Source organism: Myotis nattereri (genome assembly GCF_964212035.1).
Source record: "Myotis nattereri genome assembly, chromosome: 16".
NCBI lineage: Eukaryota > Metazoa > Chordata > Mammalia > Chiroptera > Vespertilionidae > Myotis > Myotis nattereri.
In genome coordinates this window covers 34,340,522-34,359,265 of record NC_138091.1, presented here as the reverse complement: position 1 = coordinate 34,359,265, position 18,744 = coordinate 34,340,522, and the positions used below count along the sequence as shown (strand labels likewise).

The following is an 18,744-nucleotide window of genomic DNA, read 5'->3' as shown; positions in this document are numbered from 1 at the left end:
GGCACTGGCCGTAGGTGCGAGTGGCAGCTCCGGTGCCAGCAGCAGGTGCGAGCGGAGCCAGTGCTGGCAGTAGGTGCAAGTGCCGGCAGTAGGTGCAAGTGCCGGGCAAGACCACAGTGCCCGGGAGCAAAGAATTTTCAGTAATCACCAGAGGCTTGCCCTGATGACAGCGACTGGCATCTCACCTTAGTCTGGCGCCTCCGCTCACTTGCTCCACCATCCTGCTGCAGCCGATGCCCAACATGTTCTGTGCACGCCCCCTGGTGGTCAGTGCATGTCATAGCGACCGGTTGTTTGGTTGTTCTGCTGTTTGGTCTATTTGCATATTAGGGTTTTATATATGTAGATATATATTTATTGATTTCAGAGAGGAAGGAAGAGGGAGATAGAAGCATCAATGATGAGAGAGAATCATTGATTGGCTGCCTTCTGCATGTCCCACACTAGGGATCGAGCTTGCAACTCTGGCATGTGCCCTGACCAGGAATCGAACCATAACCTCCTGGTCATAGGTTGACGTTAACCACTAAACAACACCAGCCAGGCGGGATCATATCTTTTTACTTTTCTTAGATAAATACTTTAAGAGTGAAATTGCTAGGTTATAGAATATGTACTTGTTTAACTTAATAAGAAACTGCTAAACCTTTCCCACAGCAGATTTACCGTTTTACATTCCCTCTTGCAATGAATAAGATTTTCAGTTTCTCTATATCCTTGTCAACATTTGGTGTTCTCAGCCTTTTTAATTTTAGGCACTTTAATAGTTATGATAGCCCTAGCTGGCTTGGCTCAGTGGAAAGAGCATCAGCCTGCGGACTGTAAGGTCCCAGGTTTGATTCTGGCCAAGGGCACATGCCTGGGTTGCGGGCTCGATCCCCAGTCGGGGGCATGCAGGAGGCAACCAATCAGTGATTCTCTCTCATTATTGATGTTTCTAATTCTCTCTGCTCCCTTCCTCTCTGAAATCAATAAAAATATTTTTTTAAAAATCGTTATGATACTGGTTTTAACTTGCATTTCCTTGATTACTAATGAAATTGAACACATTTTCTAATGTTTTCTTTCTTATGAAATCCCCATTTAAGTCTTTTTTCCATCTTCCAATTGGCTCTCTATCTTTCTAATATATGCTTTAAAGGAAAATAAGAGATTCTAGTTTATAGAACAGATATTAAGCCAGTTTCAGAATTTCCAATTTTGTGCCACTTGATGAAAGATTACAGGTATGTGTGAGAGTTTAACCCTTCCACTTTGCTTTGCGCCTTCTTAGAGAAAAAACTCTTATGACACCCTTTAGCACTAGATATATACATTCTGAAACTCAGGTTGGGTAGTGTTCTCAACCAAGTCTCTAGTGGCAAAAAAACTTGGTGTCTGTAGGCTGTCTCTTGTCTGAGATATTCCATCTAGGATGCCCTTTATTATCTACCTGAAGTGGCTTTGCGGTAGCTTTTGCTATAGGTGGCCTGCCAGAGACTTTTGGTAGGTAAATTCACTTTAGATCAGCTGCACCAAGCACATTTATAAATTAATACCATTTGTGACGTCTTCGCTACATTTGGTGCTTTTTCTTCTGTTTAGGAATTCTTGCTCTACATTGGCAATGAAAAGCATGTTTCCCAGTGTTTACCTCAGTGGTTATCATCTGATTCAGATGTTAAATTTTCATTCATGCCTTTAGAACCAAACTGTTTAAACAGCAACTCCTAGCTTTCAGCAAAAATCTGAATGTATGATACTGCCATGGCTCTATGAGAGAGTGGATGAAAAAGGGGCTCTGCGATCAATCTGGCTGAAAGTAACCTCACAGGGTGATCTGATTATAAATTCCTAGCTGGGCAAATGATGATGGATAGTCATGTCCCATGTCTATAAAAAGGTTGTGTATGCACTCACAATAAAATATTTTTGCGGGGACCCATTCATGTAGCTTTTATTACAATATATTTTAATAATTGTTCTGTTTTTATTGTTGTTAACTCACTGTGTCTAATGTATAATCTGAGTTTCATCATAAGTATATGTGTAAGGGAAAAAAGTATATGTGAGTTCTGTACTATCCATGATTTTAAGCATCCACTGGGGGTCTTGGATTGTATTTCCCAAAGATACTATACTTTTATTTTCCTTTCAAGGACTATGAGCTCTAATCTCTACATAGGACCCTGCAAAAGCAATTTTTTTTTTTTTGCAAAAGCAATTTATTATTTTTTTAAATATATTTTTTATTGATTTCAGAGAGGAAGGAAGAGGGAGAGAGAGATAGAAACATCAATGATGAGACAGAATCATTGATTGGCCGCCTCCTGCACGCCCCCCACTGGGGATTGAGCCCGCAACCCGGGCATGTGCCCTTGACCGGAATCGAACCTGGGATCCTTCAGTCCGCAGGCCGATGCTCTATCCACTGAGCCAAACCGGAAGGGCTGCAAAAGCAATTTAAATAAGCTTCTCTATCTACATTGAAAAGGAGGAGTTGGCCTCTTTATTGTCTGTACTATAGAAATTAGTTTGCTCAGGCTGCTAAACAAAATACCAAAAATCGTGTGGCTTAAAAAAGATTAATTTTTTCACAGTCTAGGAGCTGCAAAGTTCATCAAGGTTGTGGCAGGATTTAGTGATGGTTCTCTTCCTGGCTTGCAGATGGCCACCCTATCTCTGTACCTTCAAGTGCCTTTTCCTCTCTGTTAACTAAGAAACATTCAAACATGTGAAGAATTTTTGTGACTTTATTTGTGCCAAACTGTCAACAAATGCCGGGAAGCAGAATCTCAATGGATTGAGACAATGCCTCAGAGAATGGCAGTTTTGCACCTTGTTTTATACATTAGGATCAAAGGAGAAGGTGTGTATAACATGAAATCCATTGGTGATAGCTTAGGGAGGTGGGAGAAAGTAAAGGTGGGACCTCTGGCATTGGATAAAAAGTAAAATGATAGACACATCTTTTATATAGGTGAGTACAGGATAATTAACAGTCAACAATTAACATGGTAACAATAACAATGAGGACTTATGGTCCCCCGCCCTGGTGCAGTGGTTGTGCTCTGAGGGGTGTGGAAAAAAGGGAGTTACCCTGACTTTCCAAGATAAGAGTCAAACCTCCAACTCTCCCATCTGAACAATTCAGTTCTGGACCAAGTTGTTCTCAGAGAAAATGTTTCAGTTGTCAACCAGAACTTCAGCTTTCGATCTGACAAAAAGCATCTCTTAGGCAACAAAGGAGAGAATGTTTTTGTTGGCAACAATTAGCACAATTTTAAAACATAAAGAGGCCATCCAGAGTGCTAATGTTGCTAAGGGTGTGAAAGTGCTCACAAGACATTACCGGCAATTGACTAGGTAGAAAAACTGTTGATTGGATAAGCATAAAGCAGCTGTGATAGCAGTTAGGCCGTGATAGCATTTTGGAGGCAGTGATAATATGAAAAAATCGTTTAAAGTTAGTAGGAAGTGGTTTGATAAATTTAAGAAAACAAGTGTTTGTTTATAGATTAATCAGTATATTAAACATGTATATAAGAAATCATTTGAGGGTCTGGAACAGATTAATTCAGTTTACATGATTTCTAATAAGGGAGGGGGGATGATTCGGTTTTCGAACAAATCACTTCTCCAACAGCTTTTTGGAATGCATTAAGTTGAAGAACCGAGGTTCCATTGTATGTTAGCATAGATACAAAAAGACAATAATAAACAGGCTCAGTTAAGATAAAGATTGTCCTTTGTCAGGGAAGATACTGGCCTAGGACATGACTACCCATCATAAACTGCTTTTAGTTAAAAACACACACACACACAAAACCCCACATTTTTATTTCACACCATCCTTTGTGGTTATTTTAGGATTCTGCGTTTGTAAGACTGCCTCAGAGGCCTCCCCTGAACTTTTCAGGTTTAGTATGTGGCCCCTTTTTGTCTGTACCTGTGTGCCTAAAGGCAGAGCAAGAGAGTAAGCTTTTAAGCTCTGGTGTTTCTTATAATCTTATCCAATCATGACTTCACCCTTATGACCTCATTTAACCTTAATTCCCAGCTTTAAATATAGTCTCACTGGGTGTTAGGGTTTCAACATATGAATTTTGAGAGATGTATACATTCATTCAATCTATAACATTTTACCTGTGGCCCTCCAAAATGAATGTCCTCATTGCATCAGAAACACATTCATTCTATCCCAACAGCCCCCAAAATCTTCATTCCAGCATCAACTCTGAAGTCTAAAGTCCATCTGAATCCAGATATGGGTAAGACAGGAGATACATTCATCCTGAGACAAAATTCCTCTCTAGCTGTGAACCTGTGAAACCCAGCCAAGTTAATGTGCTTCCAAAATATATTGGTGAGACAGAATAGGATAGTTATTTCAAAAGGGAGAAATCTGAAAGAAGAAAGAGATGATAGGTCCCACACAAGCCCAGAACTTAGCATATCAAATTCAATTAGATGTCTCAAGAATAACACGCTTTGGTTCAGTGCACTGCCCTCCAGGCCCACTAAGGAGGCAGTGTACCCCCATGGCTCTGTGGGGCAGCCATGCCCCCAGGCACTGGGCCATGACCTTGCTCTTGAGGCACTGGGTGGTGGCATCGTGGTTCCCCATCCTCAAACCAAGGAGATCCCACCTTTTGAAACCAGTCCTGCCTCCTGGGCCTGTGGTAGGAGTGGCAGCCCTGCCATCTCTGAATCAGCTTTGCAGTTAAGCTTCCCTTTTCTTGAAGGATATCTCTTGTTTGTGCTAGGTAACTAGCTACCATCTGTAGAATCCTAGAAGTCTTGACCGCCCTTTTTTTTCCTATTTCCTTTAGTCCCAGCTGGAAGTGTTTCTGCTGATATAATACAGTCTTTATTCCTGGCTTCTGCTGAGGTGATTAAGTTGATGGCTCACATCCATACTAATCTTATCAAATAGTTTTTCAGCCACACCTTTAGTGTTCAGAATAAACTTTGTCTTTTTGTAGTATAAATAGGCTGAGCATTTTCCAAATCTTCAAGTTCTGTGTCTCTTTTCTCCTCATTTTACTAAAAGTAGTAAGGAGAAAACAATTCTTTGATACTTTGCTTAGAAATATCCTTAGTTAAATATTCAATTTAATCACGCAAAGGTTCAGCCCAGTCCTTAGCCACTTTTTAACAAGGATCTCCTCTTCTCCAGTTTCCAATAACATAGTCCTCATTTCTGTCTGAGATCTCCCCAGAATGGCTTTTGATGGCCATATTTCTACCAATAGGCTTTTCACAGCAACATAGGCCTTTTCTGGCATGCACCTCAAAACTCCAATTTATACCTATTACACAGTCCAAAGCCACATTCACATTTTTAGGTATTGGTTATAGCAGCAACCATTTCTCAGTACCAAACTTGATATTAGCTTGGGCTGCCACACAAAATACCAAAGCCTGGGTGATTTAAACAACAAAACTTATTTCCTCACAGTTCTGGAAGCTAGCAAGTCTAAGATCAAGATTCTGTCAGAGTTTGGTTTCTGGTGAGAACTCTTGGCTTGAAGATGTTTGCTTTTTTTCTGGATTCTTACATGGCCTTTCTTTTCTTCTCTGTGCATGTGGAGAGGTAGAGATGGGGGACAGTGCAAGCTCTCTGGTGTTTCTTATATGGACACATGACTGTCAGCCCCACTCATATAACCTCATTTTTTCACAACTCCAAATGCAGCCACACTGGGAGGTAAGACTTCACCATATGAATTTTGGGAGTGACACATTTAGTCCATATCAGACATGTAAATACAAAATATTCAAATTCTCCTATAGACTTTATCTTCATCAGTGACACAGATTACACCTTAGAACCAAGCAGACATCTGGAAATCATAGATCCTTTTTTCTTTATTGTTCTTTCCCAGCTAATTATTTATCGAACCATTCAGTCAACGTTACTATCTCTTAAATCTGCCTTACTTTACCTCTGTTGTTTTTTTAAAAAAATATTTTTATTGATTTCAGAGAGGAAGGGAAAGGGAGAGAGAGAAGCATCAATTATGAGAGAAGAATCATTGATCAGCTGCCTCCTGTATACCCCCTACTAGGGATTGAGCCTGCAACCCAGGCATGTGCCCTTGGCTGGAATTGAACCCAGAACCTTTCAGTCCGCAGTCTCTATTCACTGAAAAAGCTCTATCCCAGCTAGGGCTTTACCTCCGTTTTTAGTTTAGGCCTTCATCTCTTGTCTTAACTAATGCAGTAGTTGCTCAACCAGACTTTCTGCTGCCTATGTCTTTTCAACACAAAACCATGCATGTAAGTAAGCATAAACCTGATAACGCTCAGGAATAGTGTAGTGTCTGTCCATATACTTGTACCTTCTTTCATCAGGATTGTTTCAATAACTTAAATTGAACAGAAAATAACTTAAATAATATACAGGGTTTTATGTTTCTCACACACAAATCTGAAGATAGGATATGCAGAGGTTATATGGCAATTCCATGGTAATCTAAACTTTTCTGTCTTTTTATTGACTTTAGAGAGAGGGAGGGAGAGAGAAAGGAACATCAATTTGTTGTTCCAATTATTTATGCATCTATTGGTTGATTCTTGTATGTGCTCTGCCTGGGGTTTGAACTCATAACCTTAGTGTATAGGTACGACACTCTAACCAACTGAACTACCGGCCAGGGCTAATTTTTATTCTATTTTCCATCTTGCCCAAATTTTTATTTTTAAAGTTTTCAAAGTTTCACTTGTACAATTAACACTTTTATGTTCTCCTTGTCTACATATTCACCAAGTGTTAGTCTGTTTATTTTGAATAAATAAAAAAGACTGTTTATTTTCAGTAAATATGGATTGTGGCAATATTTCAGTGTCTGATATTCTATTTTGAGCATAAACAATAACTTATTCAATTTATACTCTGTTGATGGACATTGTTTCCTTCTTATAAATGCTTTAAAAAGCTTATTGTACATTTTCTGCCCTGGTCGGTGTGGCTCAGGGGTTAGACTGTCGGCCCGTGCCCTGAAGGGTCGCAGGTTCAACGCCCCAGTTACAGCTTTGCTCCCCACCCCCTGTTGGGGGTGTGTGGGAGGCAACCAGTTAATGTGTCTCTCTCACATTGATGTTTCTCTCTCTATGTCTCTCTCTCCCCATCTCCCCCCTATCTTTCTCCCTTCCACTCTCTCTGAAAAAATAATGGGAAAAAATATCCTCAGGTGAGGATTAACAAAAAACAAACAAAAAAGCTTATTGTACATTTTCTTGTTATAAATGAATAACAAAACATTACAAAACAGTTTTTCAAATAATTTGTAACCAACAGTGTATGTGATTATTATTTTATACCTCAGTGATTGATTTACTTGTCTCCTCCACTAGACTGTGAGTATCCTAATTTGTTAATGAAGCCATTAATGAAAATTAGCCATCTTGAAGAAATAGGTATATTCCAGTAGCTAAAGTAATTTCTTCTCTATTACTGTAATTTATGAGATGAGTTTTGTTTTTCATTTTTATGTTCTAGCAAGGAAAAAAGTATATTAGTGTATAGGGAATGTTAATATTATGAGTCCAGTTTTTAATGAATTAAGCGTCTAATTCACACTTTGGCTACTTCTTCAAGCAATAGCTCTTATTGTACTATCATTGCTCAACCTGTTGTTGAACCCATGACCTTTCCCTCCCTACCACAGACACTTACTGAATGATAGATAATCTATGTGCCAGGCACTCTTCAGTCTTTATCTTGCTGTTCCTTTCTGCTTTACTTGAGACTGTAGACCAGTCCCTTCTTCCTTTTGTTTGGAGACCACACTCCACTCTTGTTTTTCCTGTTGTAACTATTCTTATCAACTTTCTTTAAGTACTTCTTTCCATACACTCTAAGAATTGATCTCTTCCAGTTTCTTCCTATATTTGATGTGTCCTTACCAGAATGTATCATCTTTTCTTGATCACATCCTCATTTTCTTATATTCCCTTTCTACATGATAATGCTATCTTTCAAACTTCTCAATATAGAATCCTGAGTATTATTATAGACTGCTTTTACTTTCAAGCAAGGTCCAAGTTCTACTGACTTTTCTTTCTAGATATTTCCCAGATTTAGCGCCTCCTTTTCTTCTTGAAGTAGCAGTCTACTTTTTGCTTCCAGGTTTGTTCAGTTCTCTACATTACTGGTAGAGTGAACTATCTGAATTTTATGTGTGTCCTGTTTTATGTTTGCCTGGAGTTTCTATCTGAATTGTATCTGACTGTATCCCTTCCTTATTATGACAGAACAGAATTTCTATCACTTGGTCAATGATTGTCTCTCTAAACTTACTATTTACTATTCCCTGCCTTGTTTATTTTATTATAGTACTATCAAGTCTCCATAAGTTCTATATGTATAGAAACAAACTGTTATCTCTGCTTGGTATGACCTTGTCCCCTTTGCTTGAATTAATCTTTAAAATATTATGTAATCATCTTTTCTGGCCAGAAGTCTTTCTTTTCTTCTAGCATGGACTAAAAAAATATCATTTCTGTGTCTCCTTTGTGATCATTGTACTGACTGCATAGCATTAAAGAGTGTTTATTTTTCCATCTTTGTAGACAGAGATTGATTGTTCTATTCAATGAAAAAAGTCTTCAATGCCTAAAAGGAAGTAATGGCTCAGTAATCATTTTTTGATAGTATCTAAAAATTTTAGGTTGTTAGAATCATCTATTAATAGGTTACATTATCTGTAAATGATGACAAAAATTTAAGCGAAACTTGGGGTTATTTTTCACTTGGATAGGTGCACGCTTAAGGACTACAAACAATATAATTTTTATCTCAAAGGAATGAGTACATTGCTGCTGAAAACATATTAATGCCAGAATCTAATTCCATTTAATTTACCTGCTAATTTGAAATACTTGTTGCCTCTTCCTTGCCCCTGCTTGAAATTTGTATATATAATCTGTTGTTTGAAAATAGTGGGTCAAGAATTTTCATATTTATTTTCTAGATTAGATTTGTAAATATTAGAATTATGTCTAAATATCTTTGGGTTTGTTTTACTTATCTGGGGAGAGAAGTAATATTTGCCAAATTTTATTAGGAACTGGGTTGAAAAAAATGAAGGTTTCTTTTCTCTTCTGGTTTCTTATCCATCTTCTATTTCTGAATTGCAGTTACAGATGTAGAGCTGAAACGACTGAAAGATGCCTTCAAGAGGACCTGTGGACTCTCATATTACATGGGCCAGCACTGCTTTATCAAGGAAGTGCTTGGGGAAGGAGTGCCTCCAAAAGTTGCTGAGGTAATCTCTGTGTTCTAGGTGTTCCTTTGAGATAGTTACCCACCAGCCTGAATTTTTGTGGGGCCTCTTGGTCTTAACAAACTTAAATCCCCCTTTATTTTTCTTGCTGAGTAGGTAAGTTTTAGATGTCAATATGGCTATGTTCTTAGAGGCTAAATGGAAGTACTGCAGAGCTGCAATTCTGCTTCTTTTGTATTTCTGAGCTTTACTAGCCACTGATTATGATCATGAAACCATTTGTATGACTGGCATCTCATTCTTGTAAACCTCATCACTCTGGCATATTTTTATGTTGGGTTATGTTTTATAAATTTTGTGTTAAAACCTTTTCATATAAAAAAATTAAATTCTATAAAATTAAATGTTGTAGATGAAACACTAGCTTTTTGGAACTTGTAAAGGCTTATTTAAATTCTACTGAAGTTTTCAGATAGAGATAAAATGTGCTGAGTTGATAAAAATATTCCCTTTCTAAAAATAATAAGTTTACTATTTTATAGGTAGTCACAGATATGCATATGTCATTCTTTTTATTTAAATTTTAATTAAATCTTTATTGTTCAGATTATTACATTGGTTCCTCTTTTTTCCCACCATAACTCCCCTCCACCCAGTTCCTATCCCACCCTCCGCCCTCACTCCCCACCCACTGTCCTCATCCATAGGTGCACAATTATTGTCCAATCTCTTCCCGCACCCCCCACACCCCTTTTCCCCCCACCCCCAAGAATAGTCAGTCCATTCCCTTTCTATGTCCCTGATTCTATTACAATCACCAGTTCATACTGTTCATCAGATTATTTATTCACTTGGTTTTTAGATTCACTTGTTGATAGATGTGTATTTGTTGTTCATAATTTGTATCTTTACCTTTTTCTTCTTCTACCTTTTCTTAAAGGATACCTTTCAGCATTTCATATAATGCTGGTGTGGTGGTGATGAACTCCTTTAGCTTTTTCTTATCTGTGAAGCTCTTTATCTGGCCTTCACTTTCGAATGATAGCTTTGCTGGATAAAGTAGTCTTGGTTGTAGGTTCTTGGTATTCATCACTTTGAATATTTCTTGCCACTCCCTTCTGGTCTGCAAAGTTTCTGTAGAGAAATCAGCTGACATTCGTATGGGTCCTCCCTTGTAGGTAACTGATTTTCTTTCTCTTGCTGCTTTTAAGATTCTCTCTTTGTCTTTTGCTCTTGGCATTTTAATTATGATGTGTCTTGGTGTGGTCCTCTTTGGATTCCTTTTGTTTGGGGTTCTCTGCGCTTCCTGGACTTGTGAGTCTATTTCTTTCACCAGGTAGGGGAAGTTTTCTGTCATTATTTCTTCAAATAGGTTTTCAATATCTTGCTCTCTCTCATCTTCTGGCACCCCTATAATTCGGATGTTGGTACGCTTGAAGCTGTCCCAGAGGCTCCTTACACTATCTTCGTATTTTTGGATTCTTTTTTCATTTTGCTTTTCCGGTTGGGTGTTTTTTGCTTCTGTGTATTTCAAATCTTTGAGTTGATTCTTGTGATCCTCTGGTCTGCTGTTGGGAGTCTGTATAATATTCTTTATTTCAGTCAGTGTATGCTTAATTTCTAGTTGGTTCTTTATCACAACATCGAGGGTTTCACTAGATTTCTTGAAAATCTCACTACATTTATTGGCGGTCTCACCAGTCTTTTCTAGGGCCTTATTAAATTTATCGGCGGCTTCTAGACAGTTGTTTAAAGACCTTAAAAGTGTGGTTTTGAACTCTATATCCAGCAGTTTGCTTTCCTCCATTTCTGTCGTTTGTGTCCTGTTTCTTTGTCTTGGCATTTTTTATGCTTCGCTGTGTCAATAGAGTGCCTTTCTGTGCTAAGTATCCCAATTACCTGAGGTAGACACTCTTGGTGCACCCCCTTGTGGGCTTTGTGCACAGTCTTGTTGTAATTAAGCCTTGATTGTTGTAGTTATCACTGGGAGGAATTGACCTCCAGGCCAGTTGGCTGTGAGAATCAGCTGTGTCTGCAGTGGGAGAACTTCTGTGCTGGAGACACCCCTCTGGGGCAAGACTTGCTTCAATGGGGCTTTGGTGCTCACTGAGTCTGCCCCCTGAGTGTGTCTTTTATGGTTCCATGGAGCTGCCAACTGGATGGTCCCACTCTGACCTCTGGGCTTCCTGGCTCCTGGATCTCTAAGGAGGTGCTAATATAGCTTTTGCCTGAGGCTATCCAGCAAAAGCCTCCCTGCAGAGCTTGGGCGGGGCGGGTCCCACGGGATCAACAGGGCGGGGCTAGCAGTTATGGCTGCTCTCAGTCTTGCCCTCAGAGGCTTTGCTTCTCAGTGTCCCGGTAATCACTGCAAGCAACTTGGAGAGAAAGCTGCCCTAGGGTTCTGACCAATGCCAGACAGTCCCGCTTCTCCAGTATGAGTCTGGATCCCTAGAGACTCGCCCGGAACTGAAGCTCAGAGCCTGAGACTCCCTTCCAATTGAAAACGATAACCACGCCCTCAGCCGCCAGCCCCCTCCGCATGCACTCCGCACCTTAGTATTTTACTCCCATACTGCACCTCCTCTGAGTCTCGGTATGCTTTTCTCTTTCCTTCTAGTTGTAGAATTTCCACTCAGCCAGCCTTCCTGTGGTTCTGGATGATGTCCGTTCCGTCTTTTAGTTGTATTTTTGAAGTGGTTGTTCGAGGCAGCAATCTCCAGTGTTTACCTATGCCGCCATCTTGGTTTCTCCACATATGTCATTCTAAATGTACAAAGAGAATAAGATTAATAAAACAGGGAAAGTTATAATAGAATTTTTTTTTATTTTTTTATTTTTATTGATTTCAGAGAGGAAGGGAGAGAGAGATAGAAATATCAATGATGAGAGAGTATCACCGATTGCCTCGCGCACACCCCCCACTGGGGGGGATCGAGCCCACACTCAGGCATATGCCCTTGGCCAGAATTGACCCTGGGACCCTTTAGTCTGCAGGCTGACGCTCTATCCACTATAGCTAGGGCTATAATAGGAATTTTAAACTTGGTATATTACATAGAACCATAATTCACCATTCCTAATTTAATTAGAGACAGTTTCTATTCTGACCTGACTTGTGTGCTTTTGACTCTTGTGGTTTACATGATACAGAGATTACATTTTTGTGTGTGTATGTTTGTGTTTTAATTTTTTTTTTGGTGGGGATATATGTTGCATTAATTCTCTTATATGTATTATGTAAAATTGTGTAGTTCTTGTTCTGTCATTATTTCAGATTTATGACAGTTAGCTTTTTCCTAATATGACTTACTGGGTTCTCTGTTTCAGAATGAATTCACCTATTGCTTCAGTATGAATTCGCCTATTTATTGATTTAAGAGAGAGAGAAACGCTGATTTATTGTTCCACTTATTTATGCATTCATTGCTTGCTTCTTACATGTGCCCTGATGGAACATGCAGGGATGGAACCTGCAACATTGGCGTTATTGGAATGACCCTCTAACCAACTGAACTACCTGGCCAGGGCTGAAATCTTTCTTGATTACTGGAAATAAGTTTATATAATTTTGCGTTCTTTGTTGTTTACATCTTAGTTTGAGATTTTCAATAGTGATTACTCTCCGAAAATTTACTATGTAGATGATATTATTCTAGTGATGGTATTAAAGATATTTATAACCTCTTTTGTTTTATGATGAGTATTCTATTTGACCTTGTGATTTAATAAACATAAATTCAGCTGTTGACACAATGTTTGTCACACACTGATACAAATAGTTGAGTTAGGTTTTTTGATTTTCCCATTTCTTATAGAGTTATATAGTGTTTACGTAATAGTTGAGTAGTATAATGTTTAGGTCAGTTATAAGCTGCCAGTGGCTGTAGGTAAAGGCACCAACTGGCATGAATTTAGGAAGAGCTTGCCCTGAGCATGCTTGGCTCTTAGTTTGAAAGATAAGGTAAAATTAATCATGGTATTTTACTGTAGTTTGCCTAGGTGAGACAATTTTTGACTGTCATGGAAGTTCTCAGAAATGCCTTGCTTACTACAACTTTTACATTTGAGAAATAGGAATGATATGCCACTATATCAAATTTTTCTCCATCTGAAAGGACTTCTAAACCTAAGAAGTCTTTATTTATTTTTAAAATATATTTCTTTATTGATTTCATAGAGGAAGGGGGAAGGAGAGAAAGATAGAAACATCAATGATGTGAGAGAATCATTGATTGGCTGCCTCCTGCACGCCCCCTACTGGGGATCGAGCCCACAACCCAGGCATGTGCCCTTGGCTGGAATTGAACCTGGGACCCTTCAGTCCGCAGTCTGATGCCCTATCCAAAGCGGCTAGGGCAGGATTATTTTTTAAATAATCTTTAGGAACCACATTAAGCCCACATGAGCCTATTTATTTGAAAGATAATAGAATGTTTACTTAATATTCTTGAATTCCAAAGAGATACTGCCTGAACTGTTTAATTATCATTAGTCTGTTCCTCATTAGGTCATTTCAGAGCATCATGCTATAATGGTCAAGGTTGTTATTTTTATCCTCCGATGAATAATTTCAGCTGAACCCAAAACTGGCAATAACATAGTTATCTCTATATATAAAAGACTAAATGACCGACCGTCTGACTGGCTGATACATATGACTTGCACTGGCAATTTAAAAATAAACATTGACTCACGCATGTGTGATACATATAAAGCTCTCACTGGCACCAATTGCACGTGTGCATTTCAATCTGTCATTGTAGATTGTGAATTTGGTTGACACTTCTATTATAGAGAAAGGGTGAATAGCAATAATAAAATATTTCTTCTAATTAATTTCCTTTCAATGTGCACGAATCCGTGCACCAGGCCACTAGTATATAATAACATAGTTTGCAGATGTTACAAGAGGTACAATTTGGTTATTTGAAACCAAATTTTCCCTCAGAGATACTATGTCACTTTGATAGACTTTGATTGTTGTTTATTAATATTATATGCTAGTTACTTTATTAGCTGCTTTGCAAGTATATCAGTTAGTACTTTGAACAACCACATGTAGCTGGTTTATCTATTAATTGGGATATTAACTTTGAACACTTAGATAAATTATATTTGCCTAATGAATTCACAAATTTTTATCTGACAATTTAAGTTATATGACATTTGTCATTATGTAAGTATTGATGTTACTATCATTTGATCAGTGAGGAAAAGATACTGAGGCTTAAGGAAGTTAGGTTACTTGCTCAAGTATTAAAGCTAATGAGCAAGTCCATGTATCCAAATCCATTTTAGCTACTGTTCTATGTTGCTTTCCACTGATGATGATAATAACTAACATTTATGGAGTTATTTGCCAGTTATCTGGAGCTATGATAAACATTTTATGTAATTTATCTCATGTAATTCTCACCACACCATGTGAAGTGTAGATGCTATTCTTATTAATCCTCATTTTCTGGCTTTAGAAATGAGGGTGGAACTAGAAGCCACAGAGGATTTTGGCACAGTATCATGATCCCAAATTTTTGTTGTCTCTACTGGAGCCCCCATAGGAAATCTGATACCTCCCAGAGATGGAATTCAGCTATTTGAATTGAGAAACTGGAACCTTCCCTTATAGGCATTTAAATAACTTCTTTTCCCCTGCTGCTCCCTAACCATAGTTAATATGCATACTGGTTAATCCCATGCTGTTCTCTAGATTGAATTAGATTAGTGAACAGTAGGAGAATACTTTATTCTTGTGTCATTACCATGCAGCATAAAATTCTGTTAACTTATGTAAAAAGGTTATAGCTTTGTTGCCTAAAATTTCCAAGCTCAATTCTGTTCTATATTTATATAAACTAAATTGTTAAGAAACTCTAAATACATTACATTTAATCTTATTACCTTTAGCCAAGTGTCCGTCTTGATGAGTTTGATTCTGTATTGTTACCTATTTTATTAGCCATCCCTCCCAACTTTGTTATTTACAAAATTAATACATATGCCTTCTATATCATAACCCTACTCATTGATTTAAAATGCTTAGGACGAGGTGCTATTTGTAAGTAACAGTCGTACCTTGGCCATAATGTTGTGCTGGCTGGGGGTATGGAACCCTAGGAAGAGACAGGTGGTGTGGCAGTTTCAGAGGTGTATAAAGAGGAAGGAATCAGGGGAAGTTATGCTGACTCCTGGGCATTTTTAAACAGAACCAAGATTGAAAGCACAGAATATACATGCTACAATTCTGAGGGTTAGGGAAATTAGGTTATCACTGGGTGGAAGTGAGGAAGATTCAACAAAGTAGATGCGGTCAAGGCTCTCCAGTGCTACAAGCCGGCCTTTGCATGCTGAATATCTGGAAAAACTAAAGCTAGGTGGTTCTTCAACCCAGCTTTGTTTGTATAAAACATTTAACTTTGTGGTTGAAAGATGGATGTTTTGTATAGGACAGCAGAGACTGAACTAAATAGTGTTTTTTTCTGGAGCTGAACACAACTAAGGTTTAGATGTTATCTCTAGTCTGACTGAAACTCTGTCTCCAGTCAACAGACCTGAGTCTGTTCCTGAGATTATTTGATGCAGACCAGAATGTCATTGTCCCAAGGATTTAATGATTGAGGGAGTGAATGTGCAACGAAGAAGGCACGTGGGTCTGGTTGCTGGATGAGGCCAGTTTGAATCAAAAGGAAAGAAAGAAGAAAAGGTCATATTAAAGAAATGAAGTTTCTGCATGGTTACACATTCAGTTAGAGAATTTCAGTCTTTCAAATCAAAATGATGTGTATACATTTTATAGAAGTTGAAGGAAGTTCTGTAATACCACAGAATCCTTATCACATTATTAGGGCTGTTAAAGGACCTTATCTTTCTGGACCTTGCTAAGGAATCCAAAGAAACAGAATAAATATTTAGTGTGTGAGCCAGTGGTATATGTATTTGAGAATACATACAGTATATTCTTGGCTCAGTGCGATAACATGGTGTTAAAGAGGAAGAAGGGGAAGAAACTTAATATAATTTCACTAAAGTTTACCAGGGGCCTTGTTTGGAGATGGAGACAAGATTTGTTTAAGGTGTTATCAGCCTCAGATTCCTCAACATCTAAGATTGGCTTTATCATTTTCTCCTAGGTGATTTACTGTTCTTTTGGTGGAACATCAAAGGGACTACACTTCAATAATTTAATAGTTGGACTTGTTCTTCTTACAAGAGGCAAAGATGAAGAGAAAGCAAAATGTAAGTACTTTTTTTTATCTCAATATGATAATATAGATGGGCACAGAACTATTTTACCTCGTTTTTTTTATATTGATTTGAGAGAGAGAGAAATTGCTTTGTTGTTTCATTTACTTATGTATCCACTGGTTATTTCTTGTATGTGCCCTGACCAGGGAGCAAACCCACAAACTTGGCATATCAGGATTATGCTGTAACCGAGTGAGCTAGCCAGTTAGGGCCTTACCTCAAATTTCTGATGATAAGCAAAGGATTTAAATTGATATTTATCTGAAGAAGATAACAAGTGTCCAAAAAGCACTTGAAAAAATGCTCAACAGCCCGGCCAGTGTGGGTCAGTGGTTGAGCACCGACTATGCACCAGGAGGTCATGGTTCCATTCCTGGTCAGGGCACATGCTCTGGTTGTAGGCTCCATCCCCAGCTTGGGGCATGCAGGAGGCAGCCAGTCAATGATTCTCTTTCATCATTGATACTGATGTTTCTATCTCTCTCTCCCTCTCCCTTCCTTTCTGAAATCAATAAAAATATATTTTTTTAAAAGAAAAATGCTCAACATTATTAGTTTTTAGAGAAATGTAATAAAAAATTACAATGACACAACAAGTCACACCCACGAGAATGGTTAAAATTAAAAAGAAACATAGCCCTGGCCAATATTTTCAGTGGTTAGAGCAGCTGTGGGCAAACTACGGCCTGCGGGCCGGATCCGGCCCGTTTGAAATGAATAAAACTAAAAAAAAAAAAAAGACCGTACCCTTTTATGTAATGATGTTTACTTTGAATTTATATTAGTTCACACAAACACTGCATCCATGCTTTTGTTCCGGCCCTCCAGTCCAGTTTAAGAACCCATTGTGGCCCTCGAGTCAAAAGGTTTGCCCACCCCTGGGTTAGAGCATCGGCCAGAGCATTGAGGGATTGCAGGTTCAATCTCTGGCTCCAGTTCGGGCACATTTGGGAGGCAACCAATCAATATGTCTCTTTCACATCGATGTTTCTCTCTCCCGTCTCCCTTCCTCTGTTTCCACTCTCTCTAAAAATTAAAGGAAAACTATCCTCTGGTGAGGATAACAAAGAAACAAACGGAAGAAAAAAAAAAAGAAACAAACTGAAAAAACATAATAATTAGTGTTAGTGAGGATGTGGGAAAATTGCAATCCTCATACATTGCTTATAGTGTAGCCACTTGAGAAAACAATTGGGCAGTTCCTCAAACTTTTGTTAAAAATCAAGTTTTTGCCCTGGCCTGTTGTGGCTCGGTAGGGTGTAGTCCTACCGTCGCCGGCTGGATTCCCAGCCAGGGCACGTGCCCAGGTTGCAGGCTTGATTCCTGTTAGGGGGCATATAGGAGGCAGTCGATCAATGTTTTGCTCTCACATCGATGTGCTTTTTTCTCTCTCTCAAAAATCAAAACAAAATTTTTAAAATCAAGTTATCATATGATCCAGCAATTCCCCTTCTAGTTACATACCCAAGAAAATTGAAAATGGATAGTTGACCCTGGAACAATGCAGGAATTAGGAGCACCAACTCCTGTACAGTTGAAAATTCAGATTCAAAACTTAGCTATCCCTTGGTATCTAGGAGGAATTGGTTTCAGGACCTCCTGGGAATACCATAATCTGAAGATGCTCAAGGTGTCCTATATAAAATGGCATAGATCAGTGCATACAGTCAGTCTTCTGTATCTGTAGGCTCCCAATTGTGAATTGAAAAACAGTAGAGGTGTTTATTGGGGGGGGGGGGGGAAATATCTGTGTATAAGTGGACCCCCATGGTTCAAATCTGTGTGGTTCAAGGGGCAACTGTATTCATTTTTTTTAAAAGTACACAAATGTTCATAACAGCAGTGGTTGCAGTAATTCATACTCTAATTAACAATGTATAAGAGTTTCTGTTTTTTTCCACATTATTACTAACTCTTTGTATTGTCACACCTAAACATTTTTGCAAATTTGTTATGTTTAAAAGTATATCACATTGCTGGATGGGTTGTTTTTTTTTGTTTGTTTTTTGAATCCTCACCCAAGGATATTTTTCCATTGGTTTTTAGAGACTGCTACAGGGAGGGGAAAGAGACAGAGAGAGAGAAACATTGATGTGAGAGAGACACATCGATTGGTTTACTCCCACACGTGCCCTGACCAGGGCTGGGGATGCAGCATGCAACAGAGGTATCTGCCCTTGACTAGAATCAAACCTGGGACTCTTCATACTGTGGGCCGACACTCTATCCACTAAGCCAAACTGGTTAGGGCTCACATTTCTGTTTTAATTTGCATTGCTGGGTTGTTTTGAGG

The 18,744-nt window shown here is 38.6% G+C and overlaps 1 protein-coding gene across 2 annotated transcripts in view; it reads left to right on the top strand.

Moving 5' to 3' along the window:
- The window catches only part of USP32 (ubiquitin specific peptidase 32), a 124,447-nt gene that overhangs the window by 24,663 nt on the left and 81,040 nt on the right, over window positions 1–18,744 (top strand). For both annotated transcript variants that reach the window (XM_081108781.1, XM_081108780.1), the window contains exons 2-3: window positions 9,124–9,251; window positions 16,337–16,442. In XM_081108781.1, coding sequence (XP_080964907.1) covers window positions 9,124–9,251; window positions 16,337–16,442 — 234 coding nt within the window. The remainder of the gene's footprint in view (window positions 1–9,123; window positions 9,252–16,336; window positions 16,443–18,744) is intronic.